The sequence below is a fragment of the Lepisma saccharinum genome, chromosome 24 (assembly GCF_977018435.1).
Source record: "Lepisma saccharinum chromosome 24, izLepSacc3.1, whole genome shotgun sequence".
In the NCBI taxonomy this organism is placed as follows: Eukaryota; Metazoa; Arthropoda; class Insecta; order Zygentoma; family Lepismatidae; genus Lepisma; species Lepisma saccharinum.
In genome coordinates, this window is record NC_139252.1 from 43615267 (window position 1) to 43634519 (window position 19253).

The 19253-nt window shown below is 36.9% G+C and overlaps 1 protein-coding gene across 3 annotated transcripts in view; it reads right to left on the bottom strand.

Moving 5' to 3' along the window:
- Window positions 1-5236: 5236 nt before the first annotated feature.
- LOC145978015 (PHD finger protein 14) overlaps window positions 5237-19253 on the bottom strand; it is a 45687-nt gene continuing 31670 nt past the window's right edge. For 2 of the 3 annotated variants that reach the window (XM_083110394.1, XM_083110396.1), the window contains exons 11-17: window positions 18436-18664; window positions 17663-17819; window positions 14711-14900; window positions 11554-11736; window positions 10271-10458; window positions 9078-9186; window positions 5237-5698 (exon numbers count right to left, since the gene is read on the bottom strand). In XM_083110394.1, the coding sequence (XP_082966520.1) occupies window positions 5675-5698; window positions 9078-9186; window positions 10271-10458; window positions 11554-11736; window positions 14711-14900; window positions 17663-17819; window positions 18436-18664 (1080 nt within the window). In that variant the 3' untranslated portion in view covers window positions 5237-5674. The remainder of the gene's footprint in view (window positions 5699-9077; window positions 9187-10270; window positions 10459-11553; window positions 11737-14710; window positions 14901-17662; window positions 17820-18435; window positions 18665-19253) is intronic. The other variant, XM_083110395.1, reaches the window with a different exon arrangement.

Below are 19253 nucleotides of genomic sequence, written 5' to 3' on the forward strand. Positions count from 1 at the left end.
TATAAATACCTCTGAAGGATTACTTCAATACATTTCAAAACAATAGAATCTCTGTGTTATGCACACTATACTTATTTAAGGGTAAGAAACTTATATTTCAGTCACAATTGCATCATTAAATTTACAAGATGATGTTTGTTCAGCAAATCCACATCAGTGTCCAGCTACCTATCTTTAGTCTGACTTTGAATCGGTGTCCTGTAAGAGAAAAAAAAAAAAATTGTAATCAACATAAACAACAAAATCATATAACTTTTGCTACATTGAGGATTTTCATGCAAATGTATGTTTTCATGAAAAAGCATATTTCATAAATAATTGCTTCCTACATTCTGAAAAAATGTAAAAAAATATTGCATACAGGACTCCTCCACACCACTTGCTGAGCTCTGGTGGCAAATACAAGAGTGTCCCCTGGCACACATTCAAACACCATAATCAAAACAGAGCTACAGATGGATAAAATGTGCTACATTATGTAATACAGGGTGATCCATATTGATGAGACATATTTCAAATGCACATTTCTAGGAATGGAACAAGCACATTTGTTAAGCACTATGTGTAATACATAACCAAGATACAATAGTTTACAGCACTCATCGTTTGAATATAACATCCCGTAGATGGGCACCAACTTGAGGAGAACATTCTTGGGCTCTTTAAGTCATACTGTCCATACTGTGGCTCAGCAAATTGCCGGAATGGCCTCTATCTCCCTCTGGATATTTCCCTTGAGTTCAGCAGTTGTTTGGGGTCTCGTGGTGTATACCCTTCCTTTAAGATAACCCTGCAGGAAGTAGTCTTTTGGTGATCTGCATGGCCATTGATATCACCGAATCTAAAAAAGAGGTGACCAGGCACATGGTCTTGAAGGATTCTCATTGGCATTAATCCTGTGACATGTGGAAAGAATGCCTGAAGACATAGCGGTTAAAAAGGTCTATAAAGGGACACCAGGAGGGAGAAGATTAAGAGGAAGGCCAAGGAAAACTGTTTTCTTATGCTTGTAATAACCGTAAACTACAAGAAATAATTCTATAATGCAAGCAATGCGTACATACAAGAAAAACTATTATTCATCTATTACGGGGAGAGAGGTACGTACCTTCCAGAAATATCAAATCAAGATTCAAACAACACTTCAGAGAATCAGATTTTTGAGAAGATGCAAGTTAAAAGCCACCATCTTTGAAATTTAATGTAACAGAAAACATCAAGAGACTGTGTGAAAACAATGATGAATTTGAATTACCTGATGATATTTGGGATTCATAATTTAAAAATCTCAAATAAAAATACAACAGACTGCTTTTTTTCACAGTTAAGTTGCTATATTACAACAATGTAACATTGACAACGTCCATTATATAACGGATTCTTTTTGTTTAAAAATTACTAACCATTGTTATAACTGTATCTTTAGTCAAAATGAAAATAAATGTCTGATGAAAGGAGCGTGTGTTCTCCTAAAACGTCACAAAGAAAAACTGTTTTCTTATGCTTGTAATAACCATAAACTACAAGAAATAATTATATAATGCAAGCAATGCGTACATACAAGAAAAACTATTATTCATCTATTATGGGGAGAAAGGTACGTACCTTCCAGAAATATCAAATCAAGATTCAAACAACACTTCAGAGAATCAGATTTTTGAGAAGATGCAAGTTAAAAGCCACCATCTTTGAAATTTAATGTAACAGAAAACATCAAGAGACTGTGTGAAAACAATGATGAATTTGAATTACCTGATGATATTTGGGATTCATAATTTAAAAAATCTCAAATAAAAATACAACAGACTGCTTTTTTTCACAGTTAAGTTGCTATATTACAACAATGTAACATTGACAACGTCCATTATATAACAGATTCTTTTTGTTTAAAAATTACTAACCATTGTTATAACTGTATCTTTAGTCAAAATGAAAATAAATGTCTGATGAAAGGAGCGTGTGTTCTCCTGAAACGTCACAAAGAAAAACTGTTTTCTTATGCTTGTAATAACCGTAAACTACAAGAAATAATTCTATAATGCAAGCAATGCGTACATACAAGAAAAACTATTATTCATCTATTACGGGGAGAGAGGTACGTACCTTCCAGAAATATCAAATCAAGATTCAAACAACACTTCAGAGAATCAGATTTTTGAGAAGATGCAAGTTAAAAGCCACCATCTTTGAAATTTAATGTAACAGAAAACATCAAGAGACTGTGTGAAAACAATGATGAATTTGAATTACCTGATGATATTTGGGATTCATAATTTAAAAAATCTCAAATAAAAATACAACAGACTGCTTTTTTTCACAGTTAAGTTGCTATATTACAACAATGTAACATTGACAACGTCCATTATATAACGGATTCTTTTTGTTTAAAAATTACTAACCATTGTTATAACTGTATCTTTAGTCAAAATGAAAATAAATGTCTGATGAAAGGAGCGTGTGTTCTCCTGAAACGTCACAAAGAAAAACTGTTTTCTTATGCTTGTAATAACCGTAAACTACAAGAAATAATTCTATAATGCAAGCAATGCGTACATACAAGAAAAACTATTATTCATCTATTACGGGGAGAGAGGTACGTACCTTCCAGAAATATCAAATCAAGATTCAAACAACACTTCAGAGAATCAGATTTTTGAGAAGATGCAAGTTAAAAGCCACCATCTTTGAAATTTAATGTAACAGAAAACATCAAGAGACTGTGTGAAAACAATGATGAATTTGAATTACCTGATGATATTTGGGATTCATAATTTAAAAAATCTCAAATAAAAATACAACAGACTGCTTTTTTTTCACAGTTAAGTTGCTATATTACAACAATGTAACATTGACAACGTCCATTATATAACGGATTCTTTTTGTTTAAAAATTACTAACCATTGTTATAACTGTATCTTTAGTCAAAATGAAAATAAATGTCTGATGAAAGGAGCGTGTGTTCTCCTGAAACGTCACAAAGAAAAACTGTTTTCTTATGCTTGTAATAACCGTAAACTACAAGAAAAAGATAAAATTGAATATCAAAAATTATTATGAATGAATTCTACAGCTATCTTATAGATTATGAAGAAAATGTAAAAACTGCCGCATTACACTCCATGTAGCAATAATAATACCAATGATAATATAGAAAATATCTATCATTATTATAATAATTATTACATGATTTGATTGATTGAGTTGGTGTTTTAAGACCACTTTATGCACAGTAAGGCTAATCGGGACTGGACCTACAGTTTAAAGTGGGATCTAAACCACTATGCGCCTCCACTGGGTATTGAACCCGGGACTTCTTTATTACAAGGCAACGATGCTACCACTGCACTATCGGGGAGGCCCCATTATTACATGAGAATGGAAAATAACATATAGGGCATATTAATTACCTAACTTAATTTTAGTTAATTTGCATAGAAAAGTTGTTATATGTAGGAAAATAATATCAAAGTAAATAGAAAAATGTAAGACTTGTTACATCATAAAATGTTTGTTACTTTCAGCTCTCATGGAAAATTAAGTTCTTTATTATTGTTTGTATGCATATTATTATTATGCTAATTTCTGTAGACACTCAATACAAATATAATTGATCCTAATCAAATCCTTATCTTCATGTAAGGTTGGTTGAAAAAACAACACACCAAATCACATGCAAGTATGTACAGTTATAATGATCCCATTGAGTCAATGGAATTGTTACAACCCAGAAGTGTCCGTGACTGTACATGGTGACGGGGAACTGGACCTTTCTCTAAATATGTCCTTGTTCACAATCAACAGTTTACAATGATAAATGAAGATCTGTTGTTAATTTGAGATATCTTCCTAATATATACATTCATCGATGGCTTCCCTCAACTCACTCCAGGTGAATGCTGAGGTGGTACTTTTAGCAAAGACTACGGATGTTTCCTTGTCTTTTATCTTGCTACACTGAGCTAATTTGAGAGTACAGACTCATATCAGAGGGAAAGGGAGGAGGATGGCAACATAGGTTCAAAACTCATGGCTTTCTACCCGAGAATGAGGCTTCTCCTTGTTCCCATCTTTCACTCAAGGCAATACTGCAATGATACCTTCAATAAAGGCCATGGACATTTCCTTACATGTCTTTTCACCCCTTCCTCGCAGTGAACCTAATGACACAAATATTAGTGGCATGGCTTACATCAACTGGCCGATCAACCTTACTTAGCTCAGTGCTGAAGCCAGGGGGGAGGGGGATACCTCCCCCTGGTCAACCTGACCACTGCCCTAGCAAACAAGAAAAACTAGACAAATAAATGTCAAAAAAATAAAATAGGAAGATCGCACTGAAAGCTGGAAATCGAGATTGAAATGGAGGAAAAAAGCTGTAACATTATATTAACTGTGATGAAGAATATGAGCTAACCAACTGAAAGAATAAGACAAGAAAATGGAAACACCAAGGGAACAGAGTTCCTGTTTTTGGATGGCAATGCTTGCCTGCACTGCATGCATATTGTATCAGAATTCCTGGAAAAAGACATCACCTGTATTGAGTGACCTGCATGCTCGCCGGACCTTAATCCTGTATAGCATGTTTGGGATACTCTTGGGCAACGACTTGCGCAATGTAACCCACCACCATGGACCCTTCCTGACCTAAGGAACACCCTCTTACAGGAGTGGCCCTGTATCCCTCCAGCGCTGATCCAGAGCATGGAGGCCAGATGTCATGCCTGTTTGTCTGTTCGAGGTGGTCACACACCGTACTGATGGTCTAAGCGCTCTCATACTCAAGTTCCAACTGCAGAGTCTTGTGCTTTTCCGATTTGTGGACACCCTGTATATCATTCTGCAATGTTGCTGGTCATTTTTGTTGCATGTTGCATCTGTACTTTGTTGGTGTTCATAAACCCTGGTGAAACCTATTTTTGTGTTTGTTTCCTTCTGTTCCCTTGGTGTTCCTTAAGTTTTGTGGAGCAGTGTATTTATTGCCATTTGGATAAATCTGATGTGTGTAACCCACTCACATATGCATATAGGAGTAGGATTACAGTTGGAACTACAATAAACTGTAGATTCAGTCCTGATTAGCCTATCTGTGCGTACAGTGGACTTAAAACAAGTATTCGAAAAATTAAAAACATGAAAAAAAATTTGTGGATAAAAAAAATGGTCTCTACCGACATAATTTCAATTCAAGTTTCCTGGAATAAACACATTGGAAACAAAAATAACAAGAATGTGATACTTTTTGATCTACATTTATTAGTTTCAAATGTTTATGTCTCCTCGGTCATTCTTTTTTTTAGGCACAAAAGCCTAAAAATAAACATAACAGACACATTTTACATCAAATACAATGGAAGTTCCAGATGGGATACTTTCATTTTGTCTTCAGCAATGAGAAATACAGAATGAAGTTCAGAATTCATATTTAAACACAAAATTCATAAAAATCTCTCTTCTTAAATACATCTTAATACATTTAAAAAATAGCATTTTTCCAAAGTATAAATACCTCTGAAGGATTACTTCAATACATTTCAAAACAATAGAATCTCTGTGTTATGCACACTATACTTATTTAAGGGTAAGAAACTTATATTTCAGTCACAATTGCATCATTAAATTTACAAGATGATGTTTGTTCAGCAAATCCACATCAGTGTCCAGCTACCTATCTTTAGTCTGACTTTGAATCGGTGTCCTGTAAGAGAAAAAAAAAAAAATTGTAATCAACATAAACAACAAAATCATATAACTTTTGCTACATTGAGGATTTTCATGCAAATGTATGTTTTCATGAAAAAGCATATTTCATAAATAATTGCTTCCTACATTCTGAAAAAATGTAAAAAAATATTGCATACAGGACTCCTCCACACCACTTGCTGAGCTCTGGTGGCAAATACAAGAGTGTCCCCTGGCACACATTCAAACACCATAATCAAAACAGAGCTACAGATGGATAAAATGTGCTACATTATGTAATACAGGGTGATCCATATTGATGAGACATATTTCAAATGCACATTTCTAGGAATGGAACAAGCACATTTGTTAAGCACTATGTGTAATACATAACCAAGATACAATAGTTTACAGCACTCATCGTTTGAATATAACATCCCGTAGATGGGCACCAACTTGAGGAGAACATTCTTGGGCTCTTTAAGTCATACTGTCCATACTGTGGCTCAGCAAATTGCCGGAATGGCCTCTATCTCCCTCTGGATATTTCCCTTGAGTTCAGCAGTTGTTTGGGGTCTCGTGGTGTATACCCTTCCTTTAAGATAACCCTGCAGGAAGTAGTCTTGTGGTGATCTGCATGGCCATTGATATCACCGAATCTAAAAAAGAGGTGACCAGGCACATGGTCTTGAAGGATTCTCATTGGCATTAATCCTGTGACATGTGGAAAGAATGCCTGAAGACATAGCGGTTAAAAAGGTCTATAAAGGGACACCAGGAGGGAGAAGATTAAGAGGAAGGCCAAGGAAAAGATGGTTGGAGGATGTTGAGGAGGACCTTAGGAGGATGGGAGTAAGACGGTGGAGAAGTCGAGCAGAAGACAGAAAAGAATGGGCTATCATTGTGAGAGAGGCCAAGGCCCTTTAGGGGCTGTAGCAGCTAAGGAGTAAGTAAGTATTAAACCTGTGTGACTAGTGACACCATCTTGTTGTATTCACATTTGTGTAAGACCAAGCTGACTCATTTAGGGAAAGAAAAACTTGATGAACATGACATTGTAGCGCTCAGCAGTAACTGTTATGGTTGAGATATTGCTGACTGTATTCGCCAGGTGTTAAATGTTCTCTATACTAGATGTTCGAGGTCGTCCAGGTGAAGGTTTCTTGTCGGCATTAGCTGTCTCACGGATGTTTTTCACAGCATGCAGGATTACCTTCTGAGAGCTTCACGCTTCTTGAAAAGTTTTCTGAATTGCCTTTGTGATGTAATGATGAAGCTTCCACATCATAAGCAATTTCAATTGGCATCCACAGCACCATCATTCATTAGAACAATAAAATGAAAATTGAATTAATATAAACTCCCAAGCTCAGGCGTTTAAATATTTGGTCTAGGAATTAATTCGTGAGCCTGGACAAGAGATGGCGTAACGAGCGTATCGTCCCACAGTTCCGTGTAGCCACACATGCGTTCAAAACTCCTGTCAGCGCGCATCGTTCATAGTATAGGGCAGTTGATTGACGCGTCAACAACAGCATTTTGTAGTCAACTGAACATGGCGCAGTTCGTGCCAGATAAAGTGTTTTTGCGGGGTGTTCTGCTTCATTACTTTAACATGCAGAAAAGTGCTACCGAAAGTCATTGTATTTTGGTGGAAGTGTATGGTGACCATGCGCTAGCTGAGTGAACGTGTCAGAAGTGGTTTGCACGGTTTAGAAGTGGTGATTTCGGCCTGGACAGCCAAAAAAATTTGAAGACGAAGAATTGAGAGCATTGCTCGATCAGGATTCGTGTCAAACGTAGGAAAAACTTGCAGAAGCATTAGGCGTTGATCAAACGACAGTTTCCAAATGCCTCAAACCCATGGGAATGATTCAAAAGATGTCACATTGGGTTCCACATGAATTGAAAGACAGAGACGTTGAAAGACGAAAAACTATTTGCGAATTGCTGCTTCAAAGACAGAAAAGAAAGGGGTTTTTGCATCGCATTGTTACCGGCGATGAGAAGTGGATCCATTACAAAAACCCGACACGAAAAAAGGCCTGGGTGAAGCCAGGTGACCCAGGTCCATCACAACCGAAACGAGATATTCACTGTGCAAAGGTTATGCTGTGCATATGATGGGATATGAAAGGTGTGGTGTACTATGAGCTGCTGCAACTGGGTGAAACTATTAATGGAGAACATTATCGACGACAATTAACACGTTTGAAGCAAGCTGTGGCCAGGATACGACCAGAATGGGAGAACAGACATGATAAACTTATTTTTCAACATGATAACGCTCGCCCACGTGTCGCAAAACCGGTCAAAACCTATTTAGAAAATGTCGGATGGGAAGTTTTACCCCACCTGCCGTATTCACCAGACGTTGCTCCTTCGGACTACTACTTGTTCGATTGCATGAATAACGATTTGATTGGACAGCGGTTCACTTCTTCAGAAGATATGGAAAAATGGGTCTCTTGACTGGATCGCTTCAAAGGATGAGGACTTCTTTCGCCACGGAATCTGTAACTTGCTGACAGATGGGCGAAAATGGTGGCTCACGATGGACAATATTTTTCTTAAGGTATTTATGTATTTTGTGTTTGAACTACAGCTTCAATGTGTGCGTAACAACCACATGAATTAATTCCTAGACCAAATACCATGCATTTGAAAAATGTCAGAATAATCCTACTGTCTGAAAATAGAAAAAAAAAAATGTGTCCCATCATATGGACCAACCTGTATTAGAGCTCTTCCTGAGCCTTCAGACTAATGTCCACAGATATACGCAGGAAAATTAACTGTTGTAAATTTTGAAAATATTTACAACTGAATGTTAAAACATGAATTATTGCTTTCCACGTTAATTTTCATTTCACATATATTGTCGGTTTACACAGTATGCTTTCATTCATATCTTACTACTTTTTAGTACATAAATCCTCATGCTAACCTATGACGACGATGGGGTTTTGTCGTGCTGACCACACATCACCCCAGAACTGGTTGGATACCACCTTGACAGGTGGTAGTGAGGCTGGCAGTAGGTAGGTAGGCCCTAGATGTTGCGTTATCTGGTTATTTTTTTTTATAAATCCTCATGCTAATTGCTGCACGTGAAAGATTTGTAATACGTTAATCTTTGAATGGTGGTTGTGTGAACTTTGATGGATGTATTACACAGGGATTCCAACCACCTCTACGAATATGTTAGATTGTTACTTTGAGTTTTCATGCACAGTAGTCTCACAAATAGTTTCTCAATTGACTTGTACATGAACATACACGTAATATGATTTGGATCAAATGATTACTCAGTACATCTCATTTACTTTCCTTCTCTCTCCTTGCTGTCACACCACCGCCACTTTATAATTAAGGTGGAAAACAGTAAAACTTACCGTTGGATCACAATCTGCACAGTGCCAGGAGTATCCTCGACGCTTCGGTGACTTCTTTACTGGAGGGTCAAGGCAAGTGAAATGGAAGCATCGCTGGCATTCATCACACCTAAAATAAAACATATGCATACTTAGAAATAAATGTTTTATATGGCCTTGAAATATTACTGATTTGCATTTTCACAAACAACGAACATGAAATGTTCAAACACGACCTAGATATTTAAAAAATGCACTTATTCATGGCAAAAAAAAATTATGGACAACTAACTTTCTGAAAAGTATTAGTACTATACAATTCTTAGTTTTATGCTATTATTTTATGATTATTTTTCACTATTTAACTTGTCGAGAGCTCAGAGATTATTTTTATAACAGATGACTTTTCACAAACTTCTTGTTTGCATCATTAGGTACTCAGTGGTATGACAGAAGAAACCTATATTTTGAATAAGTTTGTTCAATCAGTTCCAGAATGGATGATTATTATCAAAAACTCTCGATATATGTTCTTCTTTTAGTGTTAAGAGACCACATATATAGGTATAACTTCAGTTTTGTACATTTTATAGATTCTCTGATAATAAACAAGACGATAAAAGTTTATGAATATAAAGGTACCATGCATTACATATTCCACACAACATATTACCTGTTCCACATAGATTAACTGAGTTGTTGTTTTGAGTCCACTTTATGCACAATAAGGCTAATCGAGACTGGACCTACAGTTTAAAGTGGGATCTGCACCACTATGGTCCTCCACCAGGTTTTGAACCCGGGACACCTTGATTACAAGGTGACAACACTACCACTGCGTCATCGGGGAGGCTCGTTCCACATAGAATTTGAAAGCATGCCTTGCTGGCAGTTGTAACATAATCAATTACGTTTCAAATTCTACATGGAACAAGAGTAAATTATGTAGAACAGTTTATCTTCCACATACTCTAAAAAAAAAAGATTTAGGAATTGAGTCAGACTTGAGTCTGCTTTTTATTTCTTCTTCAATGTCATTTTCATTTTTTAATATACTCCTAGGTATTTAAATTTAAGAATGTTTTTCTATAAAGCACAAAATAATGAAAAGTTTGTATTAACCCTCATCCCACCAGAACAACCCACGACCTATTGATTACAGGCAAAACCATGAAATGCATGAACACATTCTTACCAAGTGAACAAACACCTACCTAACTAGGTTCTGGTTGGACCCTGGCTCCTCGCACACATCACACTTCGTCATTACGTCCACATCTCTGGAACGTCTTGCGGCTGGAGCTCTCGGAGGTAGCTTGGGCTCAGGACTCTGGTCGAGGGTTACCACTGGAATCTCAGGAGGGGGACTGGCTATCGCAGTTGGCAATGGAATGGCTTTTATCTGAAATATTCATGTACATAAAAAATTTACCAAGTGCCAGCAATTTTAACTGCCCACTCAAACCTTTCACATATTTCTGACATAAAAATCTCATGATGTAAGAAAACCATGTTTGCAATTGTCAAACTTCCATATTTACTTCAAATGCAATCTATATATTTAAAAATATTTTCACACTTTTCTAAAATATTAACATTTCTTCCCGAATTTCCTGACTTTCCAGCATTTTAAAATTTTCAGACCTTTCCAATTTTTTAAAAACATTTTTCATGCATTCCTAGACTTTTCCAAGATTATTTTAAACTTCTAGGTTAATACCCCCTTACTCTTCCAGTATTCCAAAATCAGTGGAAACCTTATCATCGTACCATTTTCCCTGATGTTTTAGCATATTTTTTTAAAAAAATGCCCAGAACCTAAATTGTAGATGATTGAAGGATCTTTTTGTACACTCCTATAGTTTTCGTTTAAGTTGTATGTGGTTAACATATTACAAAAAGTAAGAAAACTACAATTAGATAAAATGCACAAGCTGTCATTGATGAAGAATAGGTACCTATTTTTCTGCTTTCTAGAACATCTGTGATGAAATGGCTGCCCACTTTCCTTTGATGATGGCCTGGATTTTTTATCTGCTTGTAGTTTCCTTACTTTATTTACTAGGGTAGATACAGCAGATGCCACTTTGAATTGGAGACCATATTAATATTATCCCCATTGTATAGATATTTAATTGTACCACATCATGCTACCAGAGTTTTGCTTTAAATTATTCAAAGAATTACATAACAGATAATTGGAAAATTGAAATAGTTTTCATTTAATTAAATTACATTAAATTCACTTTGCCACACAATGTTGGTGCAGAATTAATTATATTTACACAATTAGCAGGACAATTATACTTCACGAAAGCGTTACCAGTCAATATCCAGTAATTAAATTTAAAATCCCACACTTGAAAAAGGATCAACATAGATCGGAAAACTTGAGGAAGATGCATGTGTTTACTTTTGTCAAGATTAACGTACTGTATCTTTCTGTTGTCAAAATTAGGACCGACTAACACCAATTTCCTTGATAGTTGACACCCACCTTAATCTTAATGGGAGGCTTATCCCCTTGTTCCATCCCTTCCATGCTCTTTCTCTTCTTGTGCTTCTTACGCTCCCGCTGCTCCCCTTCTTGGTCCATGCTGTGACGACGCTTCTCTCGATGCTTCTTCTTCGGTGGCTCGTGAGCCACAACCTGCCATGGCTCGAGCCGTTTCATGACCACCTGTGGTAAAAAATGAGAACCAATGAGCAAATATCAAAATGATTAACATTAATTTGACACGGTATTCCTCATGGTTGTTCATAAACTATGAATGTATGCATGAGGATTCCACCAATGCTACATAATATTACTTACGTGAAATATTGAAATTTCGTATTTTCGTGTTGCACAATTTAAAGGTTATATCCTATTAATTTCGAAGACTCTCTGTCTTCATTCAATAAGGTTACGGTGTCTGGAGCGGAGATGGTACCGCGTCACTGCTTTGTTTGTTTTCGGGCAGCGGTAGTTGCACTTTCTAGTTTGGAGGCACCGGCATGTGTATATCTAAAAGGAAATATCTGTCATGCTTACAATTAATATTATTACTTGTTGCTCGAAGGGGCCCCAAAGCTGCTTTAAAAAAAGGATTCTTCTTAGGGACTGAACCGTGAACGTGGTTTTTCTCAAGTCTTTCTATCTGAAAAATGTACCCCTCAGCTCCCACCCTTCTCCATTATTACTCTGCACACTTCACATTTTCCATCTAATCTTCATTGTTCCTTTGTTTCCTGTCTTTGTAGTTACTGAATGCAGGCTGTGTAACTGGTTTCTATTCTATTGTTTTTACTTTGCTATATTTCTCCAATTGTACCAGTCTTCTGCTAATATTTCTTGCAGCTTTCACAAATCACATCTTTACGAGATTTGTTTGATGTACTCCAACCTGGGCCTGCCAATGTGCTTTCTTCCTTTCATTCGTGCTTTCAATAGTTGGTGTCATTATTCCTTATAGCCAAATGGTCAGCACTCTCGACTTTGGTGTGAGCAGTCCCATGTTTGATTCCTGGTGGAAGCTCCAAAATTTTGTGAGGACTATTGGAGAGCTCCTTGAAAAGCCGACTACATATTGCCCAATGAAAAGATACTTGTCAGACTATGGCCTTCAAAAAGGTTGTTGCACCATGGAGTTAGTTTATTATTCCTTGATATGTCAGCCTACCATCCTGCAACTTCTTTGAATGATTGATTTCCACATATTTTCCTCTTCTTTCTAAAGATAACTTTATAGTTATTTTACATTTCTTCCCAACCTCTTTAGTCTTTAGGTTGATTTGTGATTATGATAATAGATATTTCCTTGGACTCATAAAAGCACTCCACTCCAAAAACTTGCTCAAGAATAGGACAGTAAAGTCCGGATGTGAACATAGCTTTCTCACAGTAAGCAAATCATTCATGATGTGATGTAGTAAACACAGTTAAAGTATACGGTATACAAAAAGTTCCATGTTTCCACACTGCTCTTCTCGTTGTTGCGACTGATTAATTTCGAAGGTCCACCACCTACCTGATCTTACATCTTCCATTGTGTACATGACCACATGCCACAGCCGGCTCAACTACACTGGCAGGATGATCCAAACAGGCAGAACAGGTGAACACTTCAGTGATGTCAAGGAGTAAACGTAACATAGCAGCCCTTATCATCTTCACCCAACATAAACAAAGAAATCCACATCATTCTTCAGAACGAACTTGGACACTGGACAAGCATATCACATCTGACACCCTGTACTCCAAAAGATCCCAGACAGCAAGAGGAAATGCAGACCTACTGCAAAACACCCAACCCAATGACACCACGTCCATCCCAACGAAGTCAGTAGACCTTTGAAACTGGTCAGTGACAAGAACACGAACAGCAAAGTTCCATGTTTCCACATTACTTGTCTTGTTCTTGCAACTGATTAATTTCAAAGGTCCACTACCTCACTATCTCCCAGAGAGTACAAGGCCACATGACAAAGTCGGCTCAACTACACCGAGAGGGCCATCAAACAGTACAAGACAGAATAGCTTGTGACTTAGCTACCCTATGAGCTGCTTTAAAACCAGTAGTGCATATTTGCATGTAAACGCCCTAGTCCAGAAACTTCATCATGTCAGCACAGAACCTTTGTATGCCATTCTAGGCAAGGGAAGCCTTGTGGTGTGCAACATAGGCACACTATTTTTCCCACCACAAACTAGGCAATGCCATTTGTTAGTATTTTACAGTACAATTATGTACACACACATATAAAGCAACACTACTTACAAAACCAACAACTTCAATACAGCATACACAACTAATAAAATTTGTTTTTAAGAAAGTGAACAACATAAACATATATTTGCATTCTCTTCATAGCTCAGTGACACTATTCAAGTTGTTACATATTGAAAGAATGACTCAAAATTAAAATGCACTTTATGCACAAGGGTTAATTGGGAATACAATCTCAGACTCTTTGATTAAAAGACAATGGCTTTAACCCCAAAGTTTCTAGAAAGACTTAAGTTGCCCAAGTAGAATCATACCAATTGATATGCAAAAGACAAGTTATGTTTCAAGTTATGGTCAGATAAGCTAATTGGTTTAAAGCGGAATCTGAACCACTATTCCTCCACCTACGACCGATTCTGCAACCTCTTGATAACAAGGTAACAGCATTAGCCACCCTGCTATCAGAGAGGCCCAATATATTGAAAAGGAAATGATAAGTCTCCACATATTACACCGAAACGTTACATCAAGAAGAGAATGGAAATATATCTGAGAAACAGAAAATTGAAATTAAATGAAATGTTAAATTTAAAAATCTACACAAAAATGTTAATAAAGCAACTTCTGTGCACACAAACCATGCTACTGGTGAATTTAGGTTTTTTGTAAATATTTTTTTGAAAAATTACACTTATTGCTTGAAACTGACAGGGATGTTCTTGCCTGAACTTTGTAAAACCAGTACGTCTTGCAACATGTGTGGTTATATATTGTTGTAACTAATGCATGCTGACACTCCTGTGAGGGACACCACAGACAATATACAACACAACTTATCCACAGTACTAAAATTAAATTTTAGGAGCATATTCTTTAGATAATTCAGAGAAATAAAATGTGAAGGAAAAAGAAAATAAGTATCTACCATGCGGTGGGAGTACATACATTATCAACAGATGGTTCTGGAAGCACTACCTTAGGGGCTGGGGCTGGCTCTGGAACTGGAACTGGAACTGCAACTGCAATTGCAACTGGAGTCTTCTCTCCATCTTTGTGGCGAAGTTTCCGAGGTGCTTCTGGATCCAAACACTCAATTTCTGAGCCAGAGGATTCTTTGTCACATTCTGAACATTGCCTGTTGAAGGTTTTTTAAGAAAGAAATTAATTTATCTTATAATTTGTTACAATTATACAGAGTGATTATACAGTCTCTATACATTTTAGTGATATTGTGACAAAATACATATCTTTTGCTGATTATGTGAAGCAATGCTCGTCTGTGTGCAATGGCGTATGAACAGGTGCAGATAGACTTCATCCGGAAATTCAGAAAACCAGGCCCCACCAGGGTGGCTATAAGTTATTTTCAACATGCAAAAGCCATTTTTCATGCATGAGCACCATGTGCTACAATTTACTTATTACAAGAAATTTTTATTTATTTACGTATTTTCAAGATAACATTTGTGTAGGGGCAGAATAACCCACTTGTCTTGAAAATACCATCCATTTAACTTAGTTAGATTAAATATGTATAAAACCCCCCAAAAATCGATGTTTTTTGGTAAAAGCATTCGCGAGCTTAAAATGCTCCCATCCTAGTCTGACACCTGGTGGCTTGATCCAAGCTACCCATGACCTCAGTCAGCCAATGGGAAGCATCCCAGGCCATGACATCATGAGGAAAGGTAGCAAATTCCTTTATGTGTGAGGTCAGCCATCATGCTCTTCTTCTGTTATTTTTGACCGAGTAAGGTCACGAAAAACGAGTGTGCCGTTTTTCAGTAACGCGAGTGGGCACAAGGCCCCCAATCTCACTATTATCTATCGTAATGGTGAATTATAGTCCCTCGAATGCCTAGCATGGGGTAAAAGGATAGCAAGTAGTAGTCAGAAAAACTTTCTATGCCAATAATCGGGACTCGTTCGTGCCGGAAATTGCTAAAAACGGAAAATGTGCAGTTAGCGATCTTAGTTTTTCTCGCGTATGGCCACGTGCCTATGCTAGCAGGACTATCGAGTGCATAGCTGAGGGAATCCACTTCAATCGAACCTCATAGGAGCCATCCACCACCCACGATCCTCTCAACAGTCAGGATAGGGTGCAGGACGTCCAGGAGCATGTGTTTTTGTACCGCAAAAATCTGTTTATCCCCCAAAACGAGCCATCTCCGAACATAGCGTGTGCGTGTGCAACAAAGGCCCCAAACCAGGTATATAGAGTCGATATCTATATATTGCTGATTCCAGTTACTATAAGTACCAATATGTTGTTTCTATATAAGTGCTGTGAGTGTAAAAGTGTATATATGTTCGTTCGGGCTTATGTTATTTCAAAATGTCTGTGTTAAATTGGCAAATAAATATGTCGGTCCAATGAAAGGGATCTAGTTTCATTCCTGGATACGTAATTCTGCTAAGTTCTCCTCCACAAACGGATATTTAGGCTGGAAGTTCTTTTAGATACCAGCAAGTCTTCTGGGGAATACTCGTTGATAATCTGGGAACACCACACGTCGCACATGGGAGATGTGTGGCTGCGTAGAGAAGCCTGGGAGTTGCATTTTTAGGTGTATTTGCATTTTTTTTGTAGTTACTGAAGACCAGTAGGTAACCGAACCATTAAGTCAAGCTCAAACCTAAAAGTACACCCCCTTGCCCCCTAGAACTCATTTCTGTCCAAGTTTTGGGGGCAAAGCCCCCCTGTGGTTGCACCACTGTTTACAATTTCACAGAGACTCGAAATACACCTACAAACACAAGTCACAGATGTTAAGAGATGTACTGATCTACAAAAAATTGTTAATTGTCAAACTCAAATTTACCTAATCAACCTCAAGATATCTTGCAATAATCTTTCATCTGTCAGATTGTTCTGGAAAGGACAGTAACAAAGTAAACGGATTGAGAGAATTATTTTATTTTTCACACAGCTTTCGTTGCCTTTCTAGATAAAAATGAAAGCTCAACTTTGAAAAACTTGCCTCAGGGCATTTATGAATACATGTATAATTTGAATAGGATTTGGATTAATAAAAGTTGTAATTTTTCACGTCTACGGAGAAAAATTCAAGTAGAATTCACACATAATTCCCAGAATTCAAGGAATTCCCGGTGAGTAGCCACCCTGTATTAGAGGTGTATCTGATATGAATTTTATACAGCTATCAACAGGATGCAGATGTTAAATTTTCATATTGTGATTAACAGGAATCCAAACTTCTCGATACTTGTCAAAATATGCATTTGTTTAGTTAGCATTATTTTATGTTGAATGCATAAAAATTACATGCAAAATTTTAGTATTAAAATTCATAACCTAGTAACAAGTGAAATGTTTCAGGAAATGAAAAATGTGGTGATTAGTACATATAAACTCCAAAGAGGTACTCACTTCATTATTCAATTAATTTGTTGGCTATTATCATCATCCACAACACTTTCGAAATAAAAGTCAGATTCAAGGGAAAAGTAAGTACCTCTTCCATATATGTATGTATAAAGTCTTTTGTTTATAAATATTAATTTATACTGTTTGTAACAGTAACCTGACACAGCTAGCTCATGAAAAATATGTTACTGACAAATTTCTAATACCTAATAAATAAAAAATTGTGAATGGGCTTCATGTGTAAAGCTGAAATGTTGCTATTAAAAACAATCTTTGTTTGTTCTATTTGTATTAAATCGATTTACAGTGAAGCTGACAAGCAATGCACATTATCAAGGAGATGTACTATTTTTTGTTGAATAATTCAAAAGTTTTGAAATGCAATGATATTGATGTTCTACATTCTAATTATAAGTTTGTGATACTGAACCATAGTTTACAAACAATACAACAGGAAAAATAGTTGTAAATGGTGAAGCACTGGATGGAAAGAGAAAATCACATACCAGCCCATGAGCTTGGTCTTCTTCGGCATCCGAGTCAAAGGTGGGTTCAAGCATCCAAGGTGATAGAATCTGTGGCAGGTGTCACATTTTGCAAGAAGATGCTGATCCTTTGTCTGCTGGCAAATGCCACATTCATTCAGCGACATGGAAAGGGAGCCTGAAAGATAAGTATCAATTGTTCTGTAATCCAAGTTCACAGCTTTCTCACAGTTACCCTGAATGCAGTCAATTTTACGTTAAAACCTGAACCCCTCTTGCTAGTTTCAGTAAGGGAGCTTTCAGACCCAAGCGCCGGCATCTGTGGTAAAGTGGTTAGCACACTGCACTACAAAGTGCACATTGCACTGGGTTTGAATTCCAGCATGGGTGTTCTTTGTGTCCTTTTTATCAATTGCATCATATCATTGCTCATCCTCGTCTTCGCGATTAGCCAAAAATGGCAGAAATGCAAAGTAAAATAAACCAAATCACTCAATCAATTAGACCTAAGTTACATGCAATAACTGACTACGCACAAGCAGCAAACAACATGCAGTATCTGTCACTTGGGAACAAACTGTCAAAACTAAGTGCAACTTTTTGAGCAAGGGTGACATGACAAGTTGCACATGTCACTGCTCTGCACATCACTCAATGGAACCTAAGTCTGTTGGTCATTCATGCCTAGTGAATGGTTTTTCACAGACTGGAGGAAGAAATGCCTTTGCAGTTTGAAGTCATGTTGCTTGTCATTTTGGCGAGAAAGCTTCATTTGAAATGAAAAGTTAAGTTACCTGGTTTTTGATCTCCTCCGATATCATGCCTGGAAGTTCCAGCAGTGCTACTCCGTCTGCTTCCGCTAGATTTTGAGCTTGGGGACTTCTGATGGCGAGGCGACTTGGACATGTCAAGCGACGGAAGACTCTTGTTGGGAGAGACAGATGTGATCACATCATGGAACTTCTGTACCGTGTCACGGAGAACCACGTTCAATTTGTTAACCTGCTCGTTGTCCCTTACCAGCTGCAACAGAAAAAGAGTAGCATAAAATAAAATCATAGAATATGCAATTGAACATTATTCATAAAAGGAATAGCCTGCCAATCTCAAATCATTTGTTCATAATTCAATAAATAGCTTATATTTGTGTTTATGTCTATTAACCAGAAGCACAAACAGTGTATTCTAAACCAAACATTTCACAAATTTCTCATTGTATCTTCAATTTCAATGGTACAAATATTATTTCTTCGCATCTAAGGTTCACTTTCTTTTTGGGTTTTGACTGTTGAAAATGTATATGCACCTTGGATCCGAGTATATATGTATAACTATAACAGGCATTAGTGTAATATAGAATACCACATTACCAATTTGTCAATTTCAATGAACGAGTTTTTTTCCTTGATATTGTACTGAAACACCGATATTAATAAAAATCACCCTAATCAAAATTTTCTTCCCATTAAATTTGTGGTGTTACTACAATCCAAGTTTCACAAGGAGTCAGTCTACTTTTAGCAGTGAGTCAACTTTTGTAAAGTGCACATTAAACGAACATTTAATATGAAGAAACAGAAGTGCCATTCATGATGCAGCATTGAAATGCAAA